This window comes from Psammomys obesus, unplaced genomic scaffold (assembly GCF_907164565.1).
Source record: "Psammomys obesus unplaced genomic scaffold, mPsaObe1.curated_primary_1811, whole genome shotgun sequence".
Lineage (NCBI taxonomy): Eukaryota > Metazoa > Chordata > Mammalia > Rodentia > Muridae > Psammomys > Psammomys obesus.
Genome location: NW_026592509.1, coordinates 1,727,612 through 1,750,183, shown reverse-complemented (window position 1 = coordinate 1,750,183; position 22,572 = coordinate 1,727,612). Strand labels below are relative to the sequence as shown.

Here is a 22,572-nt window from a genome sequence, read left to right as displayed (position 1 = left end):
CGGCCGGCCGCGACCTCCGAGGGGGCCCCCGGCGCCGGAGCGGTGCGGGGCGCGGCGCGGGCGGACCATGGCGGACGGGAGGCCGCGGGCCTCACGGAGGGCTGCGGGTCCGCCGGCCGACGGGCACGGGCGCGCGGCTTCGGGAAGGCGCGGAGCGGGACCGCGGCGGGGGACGCGCCGCTGAGGGGTCGCCGCGGCCGAACCACTGCAGCGAACGGGGAAGCCCGGCGCCAACCAACGCGAAGCTAGGGGCGGGGAGGGGGGCCGGCGCCTACCAACGTGGAGGAAAAGGGGAGCCGGGAACCGACCAACGCGGGAGGAGAGGCGGTGCCGGCGAAACCAACGGGCTATGCAGAGGGGGAACCGGCGCTGTCAACCCTGACGGAGGACCGGGAAGGGGGTGTGGCTGGGCGGTACCAAGAAGGTCAGGGAGGGAGGATTGCAGACTTGGAAATGACGAGAGGGAAATCTGTGCCTCAGAGTTCGGGTTTTCAGGCTTATGGCACGACACCAAGTCCTCATTACTGGAGGGACAGGAACCTGCCGATAGGCTGGGGGATAGATGGAGGAGCCAGGCGTTCTTGCGCCTTGGAGGCGGTGAGGTGGCAAAGTACATAAGAATACAACTCCCAACAGGCCTCGCGCGGCCTGGGAGGGACCTAGGGGCCAGGCCTAGCTGCATGTCCATTTGCCTAGGGTCCACCCACTGTCCCTTGCGCCTTCCAGCAGTTGTCGCTTCCAGATCACCGTCTTGATCTGAAAGGACTGTGCAGTGGTAGTTCTTGCTTCAGTTTGTTTTTCACCTGTGATATTATCCAGCCCTAGAGTACCTGAGCTCAAACTCATAAGTGTTTGGCGTTGTATCTACTCAAATGTTAGTTTATGTAGCCCAGGCTGACCTCGAACTCCTAAGCTCCTTCTTCACTTTGATTCTACGGTGTTCTGCCTGGCTACTTGATACACTGCTTTGACCAAACTGTATCAGACTCCTCACAGCACTTACCACAAGCTATGTCGGTCAACTGGAACAAATGCCCCGAGGCCGTGAGCTGGCTTTATTTAACCCCATGTTTTATGACTGATTAAAGGATAACCTGGGAGGGAACAGCAAGAACAGGGTGTGCTGGTAGAGGGCCTTGCCTGCCATCGTCAACCTGGTTCAATCTTCCTAACCCGCATGTGGGAGGAACAAGCCGAGCCCTACAAAGGACTCCCTGAGCCCCACACGTGTCCCGTGACACATGTGCTCATCGAGAATTCTGAGTCTGCTTGGACTACAAGATGAACAACTAACTGAGCATGGTGGCCTGGCCTCAAAAAAAAGAGGAGAGAAGACTTGGGAGTAGCAGAAACAGCATTAATAATAAAAAAAAAAAAAAAAAAAAAAAAAAAAAAAAAATCAGGAGTTGAAGGTCATCCTCAGCAACCTAGTGAGATTGAAGGCAGTCACAAAAATAACTCATCTAGGCGGTGCCCAAGACTGGTTGGTGGAGGGCAGGATGGCTGCAATGGAGTTGATCGGTGGCAACAGCTAATTTTGGAGCTGAGCCCAAAGGCTTTGCAGGGAGCCTGGGACAAAGGTGAAGGACACAGCCAAGGATGATATTCACTGAGGCAGGAAGTCAGACTGAAGAACAGGTGGGACAGAACTGTCAAGGGGGAGCAATTTGTTTTGTTTTTCGAGACAGGGTTTCTCTGTGTAATCCTGGCTATCCTAAGAACTTGCTCTGTACACCAGGCTGGCCTCAAGATCACAGAGATCCACCTGCCTCTGGCTCCCAGGCGCTGGGATCATAGGCCCGAACCACCACTGTACAGCCCACTACCAACTTTTTTAAGCCTTTCAAGTTTGTGGCCTTCCAGGGCTACACATTTGAGAGACTGAAAAAAGGGAAGCGGTGGAGAAATGGCTGGGCAATTCACGTTTGCTGCTCTTCAGTACCCAGGTTTGATTCCCAGCGTCTATGTGGCAGCTCACATATACCTGTAATTCCAGTTCCAGATCTACAGGCAAGGATATACAGACATACATGCAGGACAAACAACCACAAACAAGAAAAAAAAAAAAAGAAACATTTAAAATAGATTACAGAAAGAAAAACGAACGTGTGGAGTCTTTGTAAATGAGACCACACAGAACGTGTGTTATGAGTTATGGACACAAACTGGGTCACTCTGTCCCTGTAGCAACAGCCATGGACAAGATGCAAAGACAGGCATGGCCGGCTTCCAGTTGGAATATAGCCTGGATTAAGGCCAGATGGCCAATGGGTGTTTAAAGACCCCACCAGAAGTTAAGCATTAACAGGAAGCCAAGTCCCATCACTAACCTGTGTCTGAGCACTCCTCACCAGCAGCAAGGAGGAGAAAAGCCTGCCCCTCTACTCCAGCCCTCATGATTCCTAACTAGCCTCTCTAATCAAAATCTTAAAACAAGAACTGGGAAGCCTTGGTGCTCATGGATCTTATTCCTTTGTCTCTCTGAGACAAGATCTCATCCTTCTGTAATTACAAGACTGCGTCACCATGCCCAGCATGAATCTCTGACTTCTCACTTAACTCTTCAGGGGCACTTCAGGCGCTGGCAACATGGCCAGTTGGTAAAGTTGCTAGCTGCCAAGCCTGGGGACCTGAGTTTGGTCCCTGGGAACCCTCTGACCTCCACATGTACATCTTGCCACATGCAGTAAGCGAAATGAACAACAGTAAGCAAAAGACTCTCCAGTCTCCGGTTAACCGACTTCTACTTTTTAGCTGACAGTCACACAAGTCAACTGGCACTTCTGGCCGCTCCTGTCTGGTCCAGAGCCCCTGTGGGTCACAGGTCCTAACTGAGGAAATAAACCTGCTCAGCAGATAGGGGCCACCATCTCTACAGTCTACCCAGATCCTGAGAGCAAATATGGCCTTCTACAGATAGGCCCTAGGGAGAGCTGGTGCTTGGCCAGATCAGCTTACATTTTGGTTTCTTTTCTTAGAAAAGGAGCAATAGACAGGCGGTAATGGTGCACACCTGTGATCCCAGCACTCGGAAGGCTGAGGCAGGGGGATCTCCGAGTTGAGGCCAGCCTGGTCTACAGAGCAAGGAAAAAAGAAAAAAAAAGGAATAATACCTCCCAAACACCTCAAGAGCCATGAACCTGACAACTGTTCTCCACTTTCCACATCCTGATGTGTGCATGCTGCAGATGGGAAGTAAGACCTTGCACAGAAAGTTCAAACCTACACAGCCTTGCCTTGAGCTCCTTACAGGAGAATTCTGTAGGCAGAAGCTCTACAATGACCACATCCTGAGCCTGCAACCTGGCTGGTTGGATAAGAGAAAGGGAAGTATGAAGAGACTGTCATTTTGTTATCTAGTCTTTCTTTAAAAAATATATACTTAATGGCACTTTATGGAGCTCAGGACTTTCTGACAACCGGAAAATGAGTTTTAGAGACTTGATGTATATTGAAACATTCTTCAAATACCCCTTTGTTTCTTGTTTTTGTCTCCTCAGCTGGCCTGGAACTATGAAGGCTTGCCTAAAACTTCCTGATACAAAGCAACCAACCACACTGCAAAACTCTAAACAGGCCCTTCTCATGCTGGCTGCAGTCAGCTAACTGCTTTGTTGTGCACTTTGGCCCCTTCTTGCTCTAAGAGGGTTTTGGTCAGTAGCCACAGTCCCCAGCTCTATGTGCTACGACACAACCTTTCTGTCTTTAGAGTTCGGGGACAGGGCACTACCGACCTGATGAAGGTAAGGCTGACACAGCACCCTGTTCAGGAGCTGGGAGGACAAGTCAGTGCCTCAACTGTTCTTTTCTTTTTGTGTGTGTGCATGTGTGTGGGTGTCCTTGGAGGCCAGCAGAGTCAGTCCCTCCTGGAACTGAAAGTTACAGGTGTTTGTGAGTCATGTGACATGGGTGCTAGGAATTGAACTTGGATCCTCTGTAAGAGCAGTACCCATTCTTGTTTGTTTGTTTTGTTTTTCTCTATGTAGCCCTGGCTGTCCTGGACTCACTTTGTAGACCAGGCTGGCCTTGAACTCAAGAGATCCATCTGCTTCTGGCTGTCCACACGCTGGGATCACATGCACATGCCACAGTGCCCAGCGCAGTACTCTAACAGCTAAGCCCCTTCTCCATCACAGTCATTTTTTTTCCAAGACAGAGTTTCTCTGTGTAGCCCTCGTTGTATTGGAACTCTGTAGACCAAGCTGGCCTTGAACTCACAGAAATGCTGGGATTAAAGGCTTACGCCACCACCCAGGCTTTGAGGGCAAACCTGCGTTTCCCTAGAACTTCAGCCTGCTGCCTCTCCCCCTACTGATTACTCAGTTCACCTTCAGAAAATCTCACTGCTTCTCCCGGCTTCCTGATCACTGCCCACACCTCACATATGGGTCTCCATTGAGGCTGTGTCCTGGTTCTGGAGTCTCCTTCTTCCAAAGGTCGCAAAATGGTGGCCTAGTGGTCTGTTGAGACCCACAGCGGATTTTGTTTGGTCCTCGGTGTGTGGTTTTGGTTTGAAGGCCACCAGGCGGGGCAAGCAGAGGTTCGCCACAGTCCCTAGCACCGCACGTCTCCGGGCCACAGGCCCACCGGCTGCACAGCCACGTCACCACCTTGCCTTCAGGTCTTCAGCGCACCTGGGTCCCTGTTCTTTCATTATGAGAATCACCCAGGGCGGGTGTAGGAGAGAACCAGCCCTCAGGGGCCAGGCTGTCACACAAGTGGGTAGATTAGTTAGGGAGAAGAAAGCCCACGGCCAGAAAGATAATCAAATTGGATCTTTACTGAGCTATGGTGAACGCATGGAATACAACACAAACACGTATGACACCAGAGTTCATACTTTAAATTCAAAATTGAAAAAATACAAATTGAAAAATAGAAATATTTAGGTATTAAAATTTCTCTCTTGTAACTCTCTTGTGCCTTTGAGCGGAGGAGGCTAGGAGGCTGACAACTGCCGTCCTACACCCAGATGTCAGGACTGGCACTGGATGGGAGAGATAGGCAGATGGGAATTCAACCCTGATCCTTAAAACGGAATTTTCGATTAAGGTCTGTAACGGAAAACAGTGACTGTCACAAGCGTGGGCAGCCAGCCACTCAGGACACTGCTGGGTAGAGGCACGGGCACCTCACCATCCTGCAGAACTGCAAGCGCCCTGCAAGTCAGCACTGGGGTCTGCGTTCACATAACCCTACGGGCGAGCTAGCCAGCGGCAGCTCAGCTTCAAGTAGTGTGCGGCCCTTGGGGGGGGGGGGCTTGGTCTTGGGTCTCACAGTGTGGGTAACAGGTCCTGGCCGCCTCTCACTTTCAGAAACCAGCTGCAGTAAGGGTAGACAGCCCCACTGCTCCTTGCCAGTGGCTTCCATCTGCGAGGACCACCCCGCAGTCATACATTCAGGAGCTGTTTGTAAATACCCCTTCTAAGACGGACTCAGTGTTCAGAAGGGTGGGAGCCTCAACCAGAAGTGTCTAACTGACCTTCAGGGAACCAGGACAGGGCTCTGCACACTGTGAAGTGAACCATACATGCCAGTTTGGGTCTCCTGCACATCCTCGTCTCAGGCGATCGGCTCAGTTCAAGTACAGGAAAGCCAGAGTCAAGGCGTCGTGGTGTTTCTTAGAGTGTCTCAATTCCTGGTTATTGAGTCTAGGACCTGACCTGGGTCCTTACAAACAGTGTCACTTGGGATGGAGGTATGGGACAGCCCGATCTCCAGGATGGGACTATAGTTGTGCTTATGGATTCTGATGAGTGTGCATGAACAAGAGCCACTTCAAAGTGAGGGGCTGGCTTGGTGCCACCTCACAGACTTCCTCACTTGCATGGAGATCACCACCACCACTGATAAACAGAGCTAACCACGTGGTCGGAGTTTCTGCGCAGCCATTGAACAGCCACAGCTGTGGCTCAGGCAAGCGGATCCATAAGGCCTCTGACTCCTGTGCATTTAAGCCTGCAAAAGCTTGTCAGACTCACAGGACAGCCTTGAGGATGGACTTCTTCAAGACACGGGAGTCCTTTCCACAGCACTCCATGGCTCCTAGTCCTGGGTCTCCAGTGCCTCGCTGGCTCTGAGGGCCCTTTTCAGCTCCTGCAGGAGCGTGTCGCGGCTCTGCGCTGTGTACTGGCTGTAGCTCTTACTGTGCTGGGACTCATAGTGGCGCTTCAGGTTGTACTCTTTCAGCACTGACACGTTTTTTTTGCATATTAAGCACGTAGGAATGCTCTTCACTTCCACAAAGAAATAGTCTCGCTCCCATTTTTCTCGAAACACGCGACCCTCTCCTTCTCTCTTTCGTTTGGCCACTTTTGAAGGAGACATGGGTACAAGAAAGGTTTCACTTTTCTCTGAATGCTACCACAGAACCACCATGGTGCCAGCCCCGTGACTGAGGCAAGGCCCCTGCCTCACCGTGGAAAAGCAAGAGAGAGTGGTGGGGACTGTGGCGAACCCAGAGCATGAGCCCACTGATGGGGGGCAGCCCCAGCTACTCATGCCAGGCAGAGGGTAGGCCCTGGGTGTCAGTCTTCCGACACATTAAGAGGAACAAGACTGCAGATTGTGCGTGTGCAAATTTTACTTGAGCTTTACAGCTAACTGGTAGGAAGGAAGTGACACATGCTAACACAGGGAAGGCCAAACAAAACTCATCTGTGGTGGCCCTGGGCCACTAGTTTGCAGCCTCGCTCCTGGAATGGGTGGGTGACCTGCCCATTAACCAGCTTCACAAACCCAGGCAGTGGTGGTCCAGGCACGGACCACACTAAGGACAACAGGTGCCTGTGTGACAAGCATCTCACTCCACCTCCAGGGGAAACCACCTCACACAGGCCTGAGGACACCCTGCAAGACAGGGGCTACTCCACTTATCCACAACTACAGCTGGAACCCAGTGCTCTGCGTCCAACCTTGACTGCTATGGCTTCAGGAACAGCACACTCATCCCATGGGGACATCCTGATTTCCTGGTGTGGTGTGTGTCGCCTGAACACTTCCATGACCTTGCCTCTTGCCTGCTCTGCTCCTACAAACCAGACAGCCTTCCTGACACCTGCCCCATTGGTGCTCCTGCATCTGGAGGGCAAATCTCCACCTCTGGCTCCTCCCTGAAACGTTCATGCTCCAAGAACATCCACCTCCTGGCCTTGCATGTCCCTTCTCTGTGTTTTGGCTATCTGCACCTAGGTCCCTCCTGGCTCCCAATTGCTGCTTCTCCTTCCAGGCTCCTCGGAACCCTGGCTGGGTCAGAGGCATTCTGGGCTCTGTAACCCTCGAGTGCACATGAGCTGTACACTACCTGTCCACCTGCCTCCAAGTCTCTCAGAACCAGGCCATACCATGCTGCCTCCAACTCACCCCAGGGCCCAGCATCACCCAGCCGGGGCCTTGGGGAGTCTGCAAGGCAAGAGCAAAGACAGCCCTAGGGGCGTCAGTGACGGGAGCCGGGCATTGTTAAAAGGAACTTTATTGGGTGTTGGGTTCAGATGAGGTCCATGAGGATGTCGTCCTCCATGACGCTGGGCTGCAGGCCCGGCTGGGGGACCGGGCCCCGGGGACCCCCGCTCAGCAGCATCTGACCTGGGGGGCAGTGGGAAGGGACTACATCTCCCAGTGGTCCCTGGGGCCACTGAGGACCCTGGGCCTCTTATCCCACCTCCTCTGGGAACTGAAGGCAGTCAAGTTTCTAGGAAGCTCCAGAGACCACCAGAGGTCCTTCTAAGCCCAACTAAACACAGATACTTTTCTTTGACCCTTTGGGAGCCCTTTCCCCACACAGCTTCACTGACCCTAAGACATCTTCCAGCACCCTAGGACAGCACATAATAATTTTGGGGAGTTTTCACCCAGTGGGGCCTTGTTCCATGGCTGAACTTCCCAACAGCCCTCTGAAGCCCCTCGAGCTATGGGAGGCCTTTTGGAAATGGGGTCCTTGCCAGTGGCTTCAGAGACTATAAGTCTAGAACCCTGCCCACCCCTGGTACACCCTTACCTGGCAGTGGCGCCCGCTGGGGAAGCTGTGCGGGCCAAGACTGGGCAGTTGGAGGGTGCAGGAGTTGCGGCCCCAGCTGGGGCTGCCCCAGGCTCTGATGTGGTGGCAGCAGTGCGGGGGCGCCTGGAGGCTGCAGGTGGTGGAGGGAGGCCTGGGGTGGTACCCCAGTCTGGGGCTGAGGCAGACAAAGAAGAGCTCAGGGGATCCAGTCTCAACTCCAGGAAGGCCCTCCTACCTGGGAGCCTGGTCTAGCCCACCTCTTCCTCCCAGAGACACTGGGTCAGACCCTGCCAATTCCCGATGCTCCATCCCAAGTCTCACCGGTGGTGGGTTAAGGAGGAGGCTCCGAAGCTGGGGGTTGGCCCCAGGGTTCTGAGGCCGAAGGATGGGTCCAGAAGGAGGTGGGCCCGGGGCTGTTCCAGGAGGACCCTGGGGTGCCCCTGTGGGGGCCTGGGTAGTACCTTGGGGCTGGGGCTGCCCTGTAGCTGCAGAGGCTCCCACAGCACCCTGAGGCTGGGGCTGTGATGCACGGAGCTGTAGCTGGGGAACAGACAGCGTGAGGAAGGCAGACAGCAGGGTGGCTGCCCCAAGTCCACCCACCTCCATCCCCAACCCCACCAATCCCCACCCCAGTCCTCACTAGATTCTGCGGGGGCCTCGCTTGGTCCTCCAGAATGGGGCCCAGGCCTGGAGGTGCCTGCTGTGCCCCCATCTGCACGGGGACAGAGAGGATAGGTCAGTGATGACAGGAGGCTATCTGACCCTGTTGGGAGGACCTGGTGTGCAGAAGGGTGCCTTTCTCTGGGGCACCACCTAGGAAGTGCATCATACCCTGCCTCATGACACAGGTGGGCCCTGTGTCAGGGATTTGAAGTGGGCACTGAGAAGGGACTAAAGCTGCTCTGCTGGGACACAAGGGGGCATGGGACTCAGGTGAGCTGTCTTGGCACTAACAGAGGAAGCCATGACTGGCTGGGCTCTGGGGAGCTATGAGAGAGCACTGGCTTGCCATCACCACACTCACCCCTCGCTGCTGCTCCAGCTTCTGCTGCTGGACCTGCTTGTGGTTGGTGATGACCTGGCGGATGCCATTGACGAAGCCGCTCTGGTCATAGGGGATGAGGCCCATGAAGATCTTCTTCTTAGACGAGTACAGGAGCATGAGCACGCGCACCTCGCATGGGGCTGTATGCGGGAAGTGCACACAGCCCGCCTGTGGACAGCCACTCTTCAGAACCTGTCTACCAGAGAACACCACAAACCCCTCCCCATTCCATAAAACTCTACAATACAAGCCCTATGGGCAAGAGGTGGGAAGGTCTCTCTGTACAAAGAGGGCAGATATGCTTGGCATCTGACCCAGAAACAAAGGCTGAGAGTGACAGGCCATAAACTAGGCACTCAAAGGGCATAGCAAGATCGAGGCACCTGCTGACCACTGAAGAGAGGGAGAGACAGTAGGCCACAAAAGACCCTGCCCGAGTGCCTCCACCTCAGCTCTCCCTGCCACACAGCTCTGGCTGCCTCCCCAAATCACTTTGAAAAGGGCTCTGCTGAAGAGGTTACCAGGAAGGTAAGGCTAGGCCCTTGAGAGTGGCTATATCTCTGCCATAGCATGTGGCAGCATGGACCAGGAAACAGTGACATCCCAAGGCAGCCATTTTTGGAGTCAGAGTGGCCCCACATGTTCTCAGTCTGTGGCTATCTGGGTTCTGCCTGCAGCTGTGGCTCATTAACATACACCCTCTCTACCATCCAGCACAGAATTGGGGACTGCCACCCAGGCCAGCATACAGGTGAGTGCCTTCCCCTACAAGGGGTACAGCCTAGAAACCCAACTCTGGCCAGATAAAAGGAGGCCCGGCCAGAAGTTCTGGACCTTTCTCATTTCCTGAAGAAGGAGGTTATTGGCACTGCTACTTCCACATGCTTCAAGGGTACGCAGAAGCTGAGGTAGCTATCTTGTGCCCGCCAGAGGCCTGGACATGGCATGGCTGAGCTCACCGCTGGGTGCTGTTGTGCAGCAAGAACATCAGTTCCTACCACAACCACTCTTGAACTTTCCCTCAGAGTTCAGCTGCGTTGATGGGCCACACCACCGAGGGTTCTGGGCCCAGCTGAGCCTCCTTGTAACAGCCCCAGCAGAATCCCCATGCTCATGTCCCACAGACATGAAAGACAACGGTGCTGGAAGAGGTGAAAAGGGCTGAGGGGCTGATGACACACAATACTCTCTGCCTGGAAAAGCTGGGCCCAGAAGTCACTGAGCCTGGAGAGCTAGTGAGATGACTCAGCAGTTAAGAGCATTGTTGTTCCAAAGGACCTGGGTTCAATTCCCAGCACCCACATGGCAGTTCACAACTGTCTGTAACCACAATTCCAAGGGATCTGACACCTTCACACTAATGCACATAAAATAAAATTAAGTAAATTAAAAAACAAAAAACAGAGGTTGTCCCTGGAACTAATGGCATGCACACTGACACCTGTGTCTTCCCCAAACCCAAGTTTCAACCCACTGGCACCCAGGAAGGTGAGGGGATTTGGACAATACCTCCACAACAGGTTAAATGAGCCATTAGGGCAGGCCTTATTCAACAAAGTGGAGTACAGATAAGAAAAAAGCCAGCAAAGTCAGGTCAGATTACACATTTACAAACGCAGCTCTCGGGCGCTGGAGGCAGGAGGGCGTGCAGGTGGAGGCCTTGATACCCAGCAAGACTTTTCCCAAGTCAACAACCACCACCCAGCGCCATGGGACAGGGATGTAGTAGGCGCTAGAACACATGGTTAAGCAAGACCCAGGTTCCATCTGCATGGTCACAAATGGAGGCCAGGGCGAGGGTACCAGCAGTCCCTGGGGCCTAGGGAGCTTTGGGGGCCTCAAGTCGGCAGAGAAGGCAGTCAGTGCCCACCCAGTGCCCACTACTCACAAAGCCATTGCCCATAATGCGATAGAGGCCTTTGAGGGACTCCAGGTCCTTGTTGGTGAAGTGGAACTGGACCATTCTCGAATTCCGGAACAGAGGGCCCAGGGTAGTCTGGAAACATACAGGCATCACATGGGGGCAACACCAGGAGTGGAGAACACAGGATGAGGGTCAGGCAGGCCTTGGCCTGAGGACTCACCAGCAGCTGCTGTGGGATGAGTTGCATGATCAGTTTCTGGGGCCATTGCTCAGTCTTCCTGGAAGGTAAGATAGGGAAAGGAGTCAGGAGAGTCAGGCTGAGCCAGCCCCACCCCCGACAAATACCTACAGGTTTTCTCCATGGTTCACATAGACCTGGCAAGGCAGAGACCTCGTCAGCTTGGTGTTAGCATCCACAGATGCAGGCTTGGGTTTCTGAGAGAAAAAGGATGAATCAGCCAAAGCCTACTGACTCAACCTTCACCAGCCCCACAGCTCCACCTCCTCAGCAACCCCACACTCAGGCTTCCAAAGTCCACAAATGCTGGGTCCCTCTTGAGGGCTCAAATCATATAATCACTATCTTCCACAGTCACAATATGTAGGACCCTTTTGAGAGCCCAAATTCTAGGTTTTGCTGCGTATGAGAGAGAGAGAGGCAGCAAGAGAGAAAGAAAGAGAGGGCAGGCACGGTAGCATATGCCTGTAATCCCAGCACTCTGGGAGGTGGAGGCAGGCAGATGTCTGTGAGTTTCAAGGCCAGCCTGGTCTACAAAGGGAGTCCAGGACAGCCAAGGTTACACAGAAAAACCCTGTTTCAAAAAAAAGAAAGAAAAAAGGGGAGAGAGAGAGAGAGAGAAAGAAAGAAAGGCAGGAAGAGAAAGAAAAAGAGACAGAGAAACAGAAAGACTAGGGATGGAGAACTGGTGGCAACTGCTCAACCACTGAGACCCACATATATAATATATGTACATACATAATAGATGTTGTTGTTGTTGTTTGTTTTTTGAAACAGGGTCTCGCTGTCCTAACACTCTCTCTCTAGAAAAGGCTGGCCTCAAACTCAGATTCCCCTGCCTCTGCCTCCCCACTGCTGCATTGAAAGCATTTGCCACTATGTCTGTCTTCAACATAGTTTTTAAACCCCAAATTGATACCAGGTGCACAAATCCTAGCATCCCCCTGGACTAACCTCCAGCTGCATGTGCTGAGCACTCTGGGAGCTGCCAACTTCCCACACCACCACCAAGCTCTAAACCCACTCACCTCCTGCCACTCGAGGACCCCACTCCAGGCCAGGAGCTTGTTAGTCACTGACTGTTGCCCACCAAGAGCAGGAGCCCCAAGCTGGGCTGGTGTAGGACCACTGACCCCACCTGGGGCCACAGTGCCTGCCTGCTGAAGAGGACAAATGGCAATGAGGGAATCATGCCATCTCTGAGAGTGGTCACCCTAAAAGGAGCAGGAGGAAGGTTCCTTCCTTCATACCTCCACCATGTTAAGGACATCCATGCCAACCATGAGAAACCCGACTCCCCAAACTACAGAGTTGCCAGAGTTCCTCGGGACAGTTCAGAGCCCACAGCCCTGGCCTAGAGCTGCAAAGCACAGCCATTAGCCTCCATGTTGTGCCCAGGCCCCTTGTAGAAGGCCACATACTTCACCCACTGTGAGCACATGGCAGGGGATCAGGGCTGGGTACTTTGAGGACACCTACCATAGGAGGAGCCCCAGGCTGCGCAGGGGGTGCCAGGCCTGGTCCAGGGGCCACTGTGGACACTAGGCTAGGCTGAGAAGCAGGAGGTGGCTTTGGGGCTCCAGGGGGCCCAGAAGCCAGTGGGGGTGCTGGAGCCTGGCTGAAGGGGGGTCCCACTCCTGAAGCAGCTTGCTGGAGAGGGTTGATGGGTGAGACTGTGGACAAGACAAGCATGAGTGGGGAAAAGGGCCAAAAAGCCAGTGAAGCCACCCCCTCTGCCTCTTCCAGGACTCACAGCGTTGGCCCAGCCCAGCCTTCTGGTTCTTGGCAGCCTCCACAGCGTTCTGCGCAGCCACCTGAGCAGCACTGAGGTTCCCGGGGACCTGTCACATGGGAGAAGACCACATACCCCTACAACTAGGTACTGTGGCACACAAGGCAAATACAGCGCTCTGACGACCCCAGAGCTTTGCCACTATCACCACAGAGGCCATTCCCGTCCTGTGCAGGCCCTTCATACAGCAATCCCAATGCTTCACTGGGTCCTCCCAGGAGGCCACAGCTCTGCAAGGCCCCAGAAGCTGGTCCCTGAGAACATCCATACCTGGTACTGTGGTGGGACAGGGGGCAGAGCCTGTTGGGGAGCTGCTGAGAGTGTGGCAGCTGAGGGTGGAGCTGTTGGCAGGGGGACTGCTTGCTTGGACTGCAGAGGGCCTGGGGCTGAGCTGCCACCAACTGAGCACAGGAAAGACAGCCGAGGTCCGAGAGAAAGGGTTGGAGGTAGAAAGAGGAATTTTCAAAAATCCTGTTAAGAGAGTGCTGAAGAGGACCCCCTCCATGTCCTGTGCCTAGGCCTCACCGGGCAACACGAGCCCTCGCACCAGCACCATGTGCCTCGGGTCCTGGCTTACATCTGCTGGTGGCTGCAATGGCTCTAGCAGGGCAGGAGGAGCTGCCTTCTCGAACAGAAGCCGAAGGGCCGGCAGCTTTCTCGGAGACACGATGGAGAAGTGGATGCCACGCTGCAGAAAGGGACAAGGTAAGGCTGGGGTCTCCAGAAGTGTGTTGGGGCTAGCCTATTCCCCACTGCATGGTGGGACAGCCTGGCCCTAAAACCACAATGTTCATCAGACTGTTGGGAAATGGATGGTGAGACCTGGCATTAGTTTCCGCAGAGAATTCTGAGTATGGACAATCCTAAACAGGCATGGGGTTTTTGCTTATGTTTTGTCCCAGGTTTTCAGACCCCAGCCTGCTTCCTGGGATCCAGAGGTATAGGCCCTCCTACACAGCACCCCACCTCACCTCTCCTATCTTCTGCACCAGGCTCTCTGTTGTACAGCCCGAGTATGTGGTGCTCTCCACAGCAGGCAGGAGGTACGGGGGCGAGTTGCAGATGAGGAGACAGACTCGGTGTGTCTGGCCACTGCAGGGACAAAGTCATGGTATGGAGCAGATACTCCAAGCTAGTGGCAACTGAAGGTCACGTCTGCATCCACTGACACTTACAGCTCTCAAGACATGAGCTTCTGGTCAGAAGGCACAGGCCTGCCCTGGCCTACACAGCTGCTGTTCCCTACCCTGGGTGAGGACTGAGGACTTCCCAGGAGGTGGGCACACTCACATCTGTTCACGCATCTTCTTGAAGTCATCAAACAGCTGCAGGGCTGTGCTCAGACCCTCAGCAATGAGGCTGCAACTCTCACCACCACCACCCATGAACCTGGAACAGCCAGTCAGACAAGGAAAGGGCATCAACAAGAAGGAACAGAAGGACCCAAGACCGTGAGCGTGGTCTGTGCTTCCAAGTCCCACTGTGCCCATGCCCTGACCATCCTCCAGAGCGTCCCTTCCTAAATGGGTCATCTGTTTCATTGTTTTTTTTCCCTTTCTCATTCTTTCTCTCTCTCTTTCTTTCTTTCATTCTTTCTCCCTACTCCCCCACAGGGTCTCATTCACTATGTAGCTCTCGATGTCTTGAAACTATGTGATCCTGGCTGACCCTGAACTCAAGGCATCCACCTGCCTCTGCCTTCTAAGTACTGGTAACAAAGGTGTGCACCACCATGTTTGGCTTCCGGTGGATTTTGTTTCTATTTTATATGTATGGGTGTTCTGTCTGAATATATTATCTGTACACTACACATATACTTGGTGCCCTTAAAGGCCAGGAAAGGGCAAGAGAGCACCTAAAACTGGAGTTACAAGTGGGAGTGAGCTGGAATCAAACCTGGGTCCTATGGAAAAGCAGCCACTGAGTGCTCTTAACTACTGAGCCATCTCTCCAGTCTCTTTTAGAAACAGTTGGCAATCTTCCTCAGTCTCCTAAATGCTGGCAGGAGCAGGAGCATGAGCATGATACAGCCTCCCGCTTCCTCCCATAGTGATGTGGTCAGGAACCACAGGAACTCAGTGTTATCGTCCTGGAACAGGCTCTCTATACAAGTAATGGAAGAGACAGAGAGGAATCACAGGACTCTGATCCAAAGACATGTCTATGTCTATGAAAAAGGGGAAAGTGGCAAGCAGATGTGGACAAGACACTAGCAGCCAGACAGGTCAGGAAGGAGCCTTTCCCCAAAGTGCCAGTGGCTTTTCACACAGCCAGTACTGTGACCTTGGACTTGCAGCCTCCACACTGTTTTCAAACATGGCTTCTGGTACTTTTCTATGGCAGCCTAGGAAGCCCAACCCATGTCCCCCTCCATGGTGACCTGAGAAAGCCACTGTTCTAGCACAACTGCTACTACCACCATTCTCTGGGCTGCCTCTGCCACAGAACTCCTGCGTGGACACCACAGCCCTACACTGCTAAACTGTGGTCTCATGTCTGCCCCTGTTTTCCCCCACCGGCAGGGTCAGGGTCTGAGTCCTGTCATTTCTTGCCCCCAGCCTGGCCCACCTGTCTGGCCCATTAAGAGGCCTTCAATAGAAATGGTTGGTAAATGAATAAATGGCTGTCCGGCCAGCAAAGCCTTTAGTTTTGCATAGCCTTTAGCTATCCTCCTGCTCTGTGTCCTTTGACAGGCCTGCAGAATGGCTGATGTACCTGTCTTTGCCCAGACTCCTTCCCAAAGCTACTACACTCTGGCTAGGTGAAAACCCAAGTTATCTACCCTGACACGTGCTCAGCCTGCCCTCCACCAGAAAGCCCACTCACCTGACTCCAGCAGCGCAGCACAGGCCATCCCTGCCCTGTGGGGATGCTACATAGCCACTCCTCTACTCCCACCCTTCAAAGCTACCTTTGCAGCCTTCACTGGGGGGCCAACCACTGGAGACAGCTCTCCGATCTGTAGAGCTCACATTAGGCTTTGCACATGACTGGATGAACGGATGCGCCTGAAACCTCTCGGGGTCCCACACCATCTCCTGAGGCTCACGCACCCTGGGACTTGCTGCTTGCCCCATTCTCTCACAGGGACCCTGCCCTGGTCCTTCACCTGCTGCATGACCCTCTTCTTCCTCAGAAGCAAAAATTTTTATTGGTGCTTTCTAGTTTTGAGACTGGGTTTAGATGGCCCAAACTGGCCTTGGACCAACCAGCCTAAGACTGGTTCTAAACTACCACATTCAGCTGCAGCAAACATTTTAGGGCTGCAGAGTGAGAGCAGAGCCAAAGACCAAGACAACCCCATATCCAGTCTACTCCCTAGCTTCCGGCTCCTGAAGAAAGCAAACCACAAATTACTCAGCCTCCCTGAAACCTGCCTGAGGCAAGGGACCAGGAAACAGCTAACTGGGAGTTGCAGAAACATGCTATACTGTAACAGAGGCTGCGCTTGCCTGGATCTGAGGGCACTGGAGGTTGCGCAACTGCACCGCTGTTCAGAGCTGTCCACTGTATTTTAATAATATAATTAAAAAAAAAAACTCTCAAAACATAGGTGATGGGTCTACAGATGACTCAGCAGGTAAGAGCTCAGCTGCTTTTCTAGAGAACCCAGTCCCAGCATCCACATGGCAGCTCACAACCCTCTGTAACTCCAGTTCCAGGGACTCGGATGTAGAAGAGGGGGATACAGTGCCTCCGAGGCCAGGTACATGTGTGGTGCACAGACATAACCACAGGCAAAACAATCATAAACTTAAACAAGTGGACCCAGGTGGCACAGTGTGTACCAGAGAGGCAAAAGATTAAGGGTTTGGGGCCAGACCAGTCCTCCAGGACACAGCTCAATCAAAGCGCTTGCTTAGCCAATGTGGGCAGCAAGTGAGCGGCCATATGCTGAGCTTCCAGACACAAGGCCTAGGTTCTGTTCCCAGCACAGAAGAATAAAAACATGGCCGCGAGCCTGATGACCTGAGTCAGATCCCTGGAACCCAGCCGACTCCTGCAAGGAAGTAGTCTGCGCGCGTGCACACGCAGGCATGTGTGCGAACACTTTAAAAATACGTTTTAAAAGTCACTCAGGTGATACAGCTGCCTTTGTCCTCTAACCCATCACCATGTCCTGCCCGAGGGGCCCTGGCCAAAATGAGCAAGTGCGAACAGCAGCTCCGCAGGGCCCAGGACAGCGCCTGGACCTGGTGACTCAACGTTGTGCCACACACCTTTGTGAGTCAGTGAATAGATGACACCCAAGAAAAGGCACTGTCAGCTGAGAGCCATGGGACACACACTGTAACCTCAACCCTGTCCTTTCTGAGTCAAATGTGGAAAGGGCGGCCTGGCTCCTGGCAGGAAGAAAGCGTAACACCGGACTTCTTAGCAGCACGGCTACTCCCTAAATGTGCTGCACACCGCGTCCCCAAGCGGGAACAAGGCCTGCGACTCTCATCCTATCTAGCCCTACCCAGAACATCTTGGACATGGATCACAGGCCCTGATCAAAGCAGCAGTCCCCGGAAAGCCCAACAATGCCAAAACGCCCAGCAGCACCAGAGGCCTCCAGAGTCTGTGTTTACAGGATTCTGGGTGGAGAAGGGGGGAACACAGAGCACTGTCCAGGCGGCATCCCCCTCTTATCTTCAGGGCCCATGGCAGCCTTTTCCCTGAAGAAGGGGCCTGCTCTTCCTACAGTCAGCACCATGGAAGTCTGATCTCTTTGAGGGTTTTTTCCAGCAGCCATCACTCACTGTTTACAAAAATAAGACCCCTTCAAGCCTCGTGGGGGCAGACGCTACTTGGAAGCAGCCCAGAAAAGAAATAACAGGCACCTGGACTGCCAGAGAGGGCCAGAAATGGAAGTAGTGACAGGAACACAGGAAGTCACAGAAGCAGATGGCACTGGCTGCACTGGTTCCCAAACTCAGGTCTGACCAAACGTGACGGGAACCTCATACGCAGCAACCCCGATGTGCAGCGATGATGGCCATCACTGGAGTCTCACCTCAGTCCAGACAGTTCCCAACTAAAGCACCACAGGTTGTCTAGGAGTCACTTGACAATGCTACTTCCCAGGGTATCCCTGGCAGCTAGGAGGTAAAAGCCTCTGCTACTTTGTGGGTTCCTCTTTTCCCCATCCTTTATCACCCCCCACTTTGTTTCATCCCCCCATCACTAGAGAGGAGAGAAAGAAGGATGCTAGAGCTTGAGGCAAATCAGAGTCAGCTGCTGCCAACAGTCTGAAGCAACTTCATATCCCCACATCTGGGATCAAGACAAAAAAACATATTCTTATATTTCTGTATTTTTTAAGGAAACAAAAATTCCAGAATTCTCACTATAGAAGCTGTTAGACAGTCTCCAAGGGCTGGGATATGGCTCAGCAGCAGAGGACTCACCTAGCTGGACAAGGCCCTGGGTTCCGTCCCCAGCAGCAGCACCAAACAAACAAACAGTATTACACAGTACCCAGGACAGGCCTCACAACAAAGAAATTCCTAGCTTGGGGGCTGGAGAGATGGCTCAGCAGTTAGGAGTACTGGGTCCTGCTCTTCCAGAGTGTCCAGGTTCTTTTCCCAAAACCCACATGGCAGTTCACAACTGTCTGTAACTCCAGTTCCAGATGATCCGGCACCCTCACACAGACATACATGCAGACAAAACATCAATGCACTTTGTTTGTTTGTTTGTTTTTGGGGGGAGGTTGCAAGGGTGGAGGGTGACTACAAGGGGACGGGGAGATGAGTGGGACTGGGGTGCATGATGTGAAACTCACAAAGAATCAATTAAAAGGTTTTTTAAGAATAATAAAGCTTGCTGGAGAGATGGCTCAGCAGTTAAGAGCACTGACTGCTCTTCCAGAGGACCCGGGTTCAATTCCAGCCCCCACATGGCTGCTCACAACTGTAACTCCAAGATCTGCCACCCTCACATAGACATACATGCAAGCAAAAGAACAATGCACATTTAAAAAAAAAAAAAGAATAATAAAGCTTAAGACATAAAAAAAAAATCAATGCACAAAAAAAAATAAAAAAATATATATAAATATAAATATATATATATATAAAAAAATAAAAAAATAAATATTCCAAGCCAGGTATAGTGGCTCAGACCAGAAAACCTAACACTGAAGAGGCTGAGGCAGGAAGATGAAAGGTTAAAAGCCAGCTCTTGCTACACAGGGACTTTCTGGCTAACCTGGAAAATACAATTTAAAAAATAGATTAAGGGCTAGAGAAATGGATCAGCAATCAGAGCACTACTGAGATAGTATCTCTGCACACTGTATAAAGTTGGTCTCTGCATTATTCAAATGCTGATTTCTTTGACTGCAGATCTGATTCAGGCCAGACCTTGGCACTGTCTCAATGTTCTCCATCACCTTCTGATTGGTTACTAAAGAGCTAAACAGCCGATAGCTGGACAGGACAGTTAAAGTGAGACTTCCAATTCCAGTGACGGGGTGAGTCTCAGGTGGGGACCAGGGGGAGGAGAGCCTCATTGGAACACAGGTGAAGCAGGTCCCAGAGAGAGAGAGACTAAGATGGCGGGGAAGGGGCCAGGCGGTGGGAAGTAGGCCGAGCTAGTGGTAGAGTAGCTGAGTCTCTGTCCAGCTATAGTGCCTGAAGCTTTTCATAAATACAAAAGCCGTGTCATTACTCAGGAGTTAGGGCGAACACAGAAAAAAACCTTGCATTTATTTTACAGAGTACCGGCTGTTCTTCCAGAGGACAGTTGGACTCCCGGCACCCACATGGCAGCTCACACTGTTTAACTCCAGCTCCAGGGAGTTACCTTGGCCTCTAAGGGCAGCAGACACACATTAAACAAAAACAAAAACAAAAAAATCCAAGTGCCAAGAATGGGAAGCCATGCTTCCCAACAACTTCCAAGGAGAGTGCAAGAGCCAGCTTTCCATGCCACCTAGCACGTGTCACACAGACACACACACACACACAGCAGGCATTTAACCCACACCTGATTTATCAAAGCCGGAAGGGTAAGAGCTGACAGGGAACTAGAGCAGCCCCTTCAAATGAACCACAGCCAGACTGTGGGATCCACGGGAGAGACGAGCTTTGGTGACCCTGCCAGCACTCAGCAGTCCCGCTGCCACTCACTCATCTGCGAACCAAACAAGAACAGGCAAGCAGCAACAGCAGCTCACCCACCCGCTGCTCACTGTGTGGGGCACCAGTGCCCCCAGGGACCACTGCTCACCCATTCCTGTCTGGAACAGACTCATCCAGCAAACAGCTGGTGACAAAAATAACAGTGTGTCACTTCCTCATCAAAAAAATCTGGTGGCTTCATCTTTGCCCTCTGAGTTTGCTCATTCACTCTGAGCAGAGCCAGCTGCCAGTCTGGGCATCAAACTGCCACATGTGAGGGCATGGTGGCAAAGAGCCAGCAAGGAACTAAGGCTCTGTCGGGCCACAGAACAAGCCATAGTGGATGTGGATCCTTGGCATGCAGGGAGTGGCCGACTACTCTCAGTCCTCTGAGAGCAGACCATCAACACGGCCGAGCTTATCGGCCTGTGTTCCTGACTCACACATGACTTCACAAGGCGGCAACTGTTTTGTCTGAAACCATTAAACTGGTGGAAACCTGATATGCAGCAACAGAAACCCAATAGCACAAAGAACAAATACAAGTGCTACTTGTATTTCTGAATTTCTCCAATTCAGAAAGAACAGGCAGCACAAAGGAAGGGGCCTGGGACCCTGCAGCAAGAGAGCTCTGTTTGAAGAAACCATGGCTCTACTCCAGGCTGCCTGGCTCCACAAGACAGGCCATTGGTGGCACACATCTGTAATCCCAGCAACCAGAAAGTGGAGGCACTAAGGATCAGGAATTCAAGGCCAGTCTCAGCTACACTATCAGCTATGACCCAACCCACAGGAGAAACTCTCTTGGCCTAGACCCTTCCTGCAGACTCCTCTGGAGTAGACGAGGAGGAAAGAGGGGAGAAGGGAAGCTGATATGGCACACTCAGGCACAGACCGTGTTCTGCTCAGTCAGCAGCTCCTGCAGCTCAAGCACAGGCCACGCCCACAGTCTGTCCTGGGATCCCCAACCTGCCCAAAATGAAGGCAAAGCTCACTTGATGCCATCGAGCCAGGTGACAAACTCATAGGCGCTGCTGGTAGGAGCGTGACATTGTACGTAGGACTCTGGGGCGCAGTCAACTGTGTTGAACACCACAAGGCTGTACTGGGTTCCACCATACTGGGAGGACAAAAGAACTCTAAAAGTGAGAGATCTTTGGCAAGGGAAGGGGCCTTCCAACTTCATTTTAGAAATTAATTCTGAATCCCTCTTCCCTCAGACCCAGGCCTCGGGACTCCATCTGTCCTCCCTCAGACCCAGGGATCTACGGGCCTCCGCCCCGTGACTCGGCCGCACACTCACGTCGCCCCCGAAGTCCGTCTCTGCAGGCGGTCCCCCGTTGAAGTACCTGCAAAGGAGGGGTAAGGGCGGCGTCGGCGCAAGCTTAGGTAGGTTAGGGCGGCGGGGGGCGACCCGGGCTCTCACTCACTCTATGGCGGGCAGCAGGTAGTGCTTGCGGAGCTCCTCGAAGTACGGCCCCAGGTTTGCTGTCCCCTCGATCACGAACACCACGTCCGCCACCAGGCCCCCGGCCCGGGCCGGGCCTTCGGATCCGGGGACCATGCCCCGCGCCGCCGCCGCCAGCGTCGCCGCCGCCGCCGTCGCCGTCCCGGGACGGGCAGAAGTGCGCTTGCGCGGAGCGCGCACCCCCGCCGGACGTCTGGCAGCTTTTGCGGACGCTGATGCGGCCATGTTTGTGCGGGGCATCGGGCTCTTGGTGGTTTTATCCCTACCCTGGTGCATACCCATACCACGAAACTCTCAGAACGGGCACAACGAGCCTCTTCAGGGGCCTCCTGAGCTCGAGCAAACTTTTATGCACAAGGTCAAGCACGAAATTAAGCGAAAAACGGCACATCCGGCCACCATCTTGGAGTCGATCTCGAGTTTCCGACTCCGGGCTAAAGGGAAGGGTCAGGGAGCCAGGTTGCTAGGCAACGCGTAGCCGGCCTTTGTGTTCTCACACTTAGATTAAGTTAATAAATTCTATTCTTTCTGACAGGGAACCTATAGGAGAGAGTCGCCCAATCACAGCACCCGAGATGACGTTGCCAGGCAACACTGTAAAGTTGCAGTCAACTTGGAAGCCAAGGCAGTTTTCGCTGGAAAAAGAAGCGAATTCCAACTTAAGTGGAGGTTGCTAGGCAACATCTGAGCCTTCTTTTCTGGGGAAAAAAGCCAGAAACCTACTCAAAGCAAATACATTTTTTTTTTTTTTTTTTTTACAAAATAACAATACTAAAAACAAAATAACAAATGAATAAAAAGTGTAATAGAAATACATGGTATATTCTCAGCATTGCAACTAACTTACGGCATAAGCCAAAATGAACATAAAATGACCTGGAAAATAATTGTGACATACGTGTGGACAGAAATTTACTAAATAAACCTTACTAATATAAAAAGATACAAAGCCAGGCTGTGAGGATGCATGCCTTGAATCCCAGCCCACAGCAGATGCAAGTTGATCTGAGTTCCAAGACAGCCCAATCTACACAGAGAGGTTCAGGACAGCGAGGGCTAC

The 22,572-nt window shown here is 52.8% G+C and overlaps 1 protein-coding gene and 1 long non-coding RNA gene across 7 annotated transcripts; one reads left to right on the top strand and one right to left on the bottom strand.

Moving 5' to 3' along the window:
• Positions 1-4,760: 4,760 nt before the first annotated feature.
• On the bottom strand, positions 4,761-21,644 carry Med25 (mediator complex subunit 25). 6 transcript variants are annotated; one of them, XM_055613509.1, is made up of 18 exons: positions 21,475-21,644; positions 21,348-21,393; positions 21,040-21,164; positions 14,226-14,324; positions 13,907-14,027; positions 13,461-13,623; positions 13,206-13,336; positions 12,897-12,984; positions 12,623-12,816; positions 12,172-12,303; positions 11,255-11,340; positions 11,126-11,183; positions 10,930-11,037; positions 9,021-9,209; positions 8,637-8,708; positions 8,318-8,536; positions 7,997-8,171; positions 4,761-6,311 (listed from the first exon to the last, which is right to left on the bottom strand). In XM_055613509.1, exons 1-18 carry the CDS (start codon positions 21,606-21,608, stop codon positions 6,046-6,048), a joined length of 2,406 nt encoding a protein of 801 aa, XP_055469484.1. In that variant the 5' UTR covers positions 21,609-21,644; the 3' UTR covers positions 4,761-6,045. The 6 variants fall into 6 exon arrangements, with proteins under 6 accessions (XP_055469484.1, XP_055469485.1, XP_055469486.1 ...); XM_055613510.1 differs by having other exon boundaries at positions 12,172-12,300; XM_055613512.1 differs by lacking the exon at positions 4,761-6,311 and adding an exon at positions 7,456-7,584.
• On the top strand, positions 21,064-22,218 carry LOC129681547 (uncharacterized). Its single transcript, XR_008720855.1, has 3 exons — positions 21,064-21,189; positions 21,265-21,433; positions 22,048-22,218. It is a non-coding gene; the product is annotated as an uncharacterized LOC129681547 (long non-coding RNA).
• Positions 22,219-22,572: the final 354 nt, after the last annotated feature.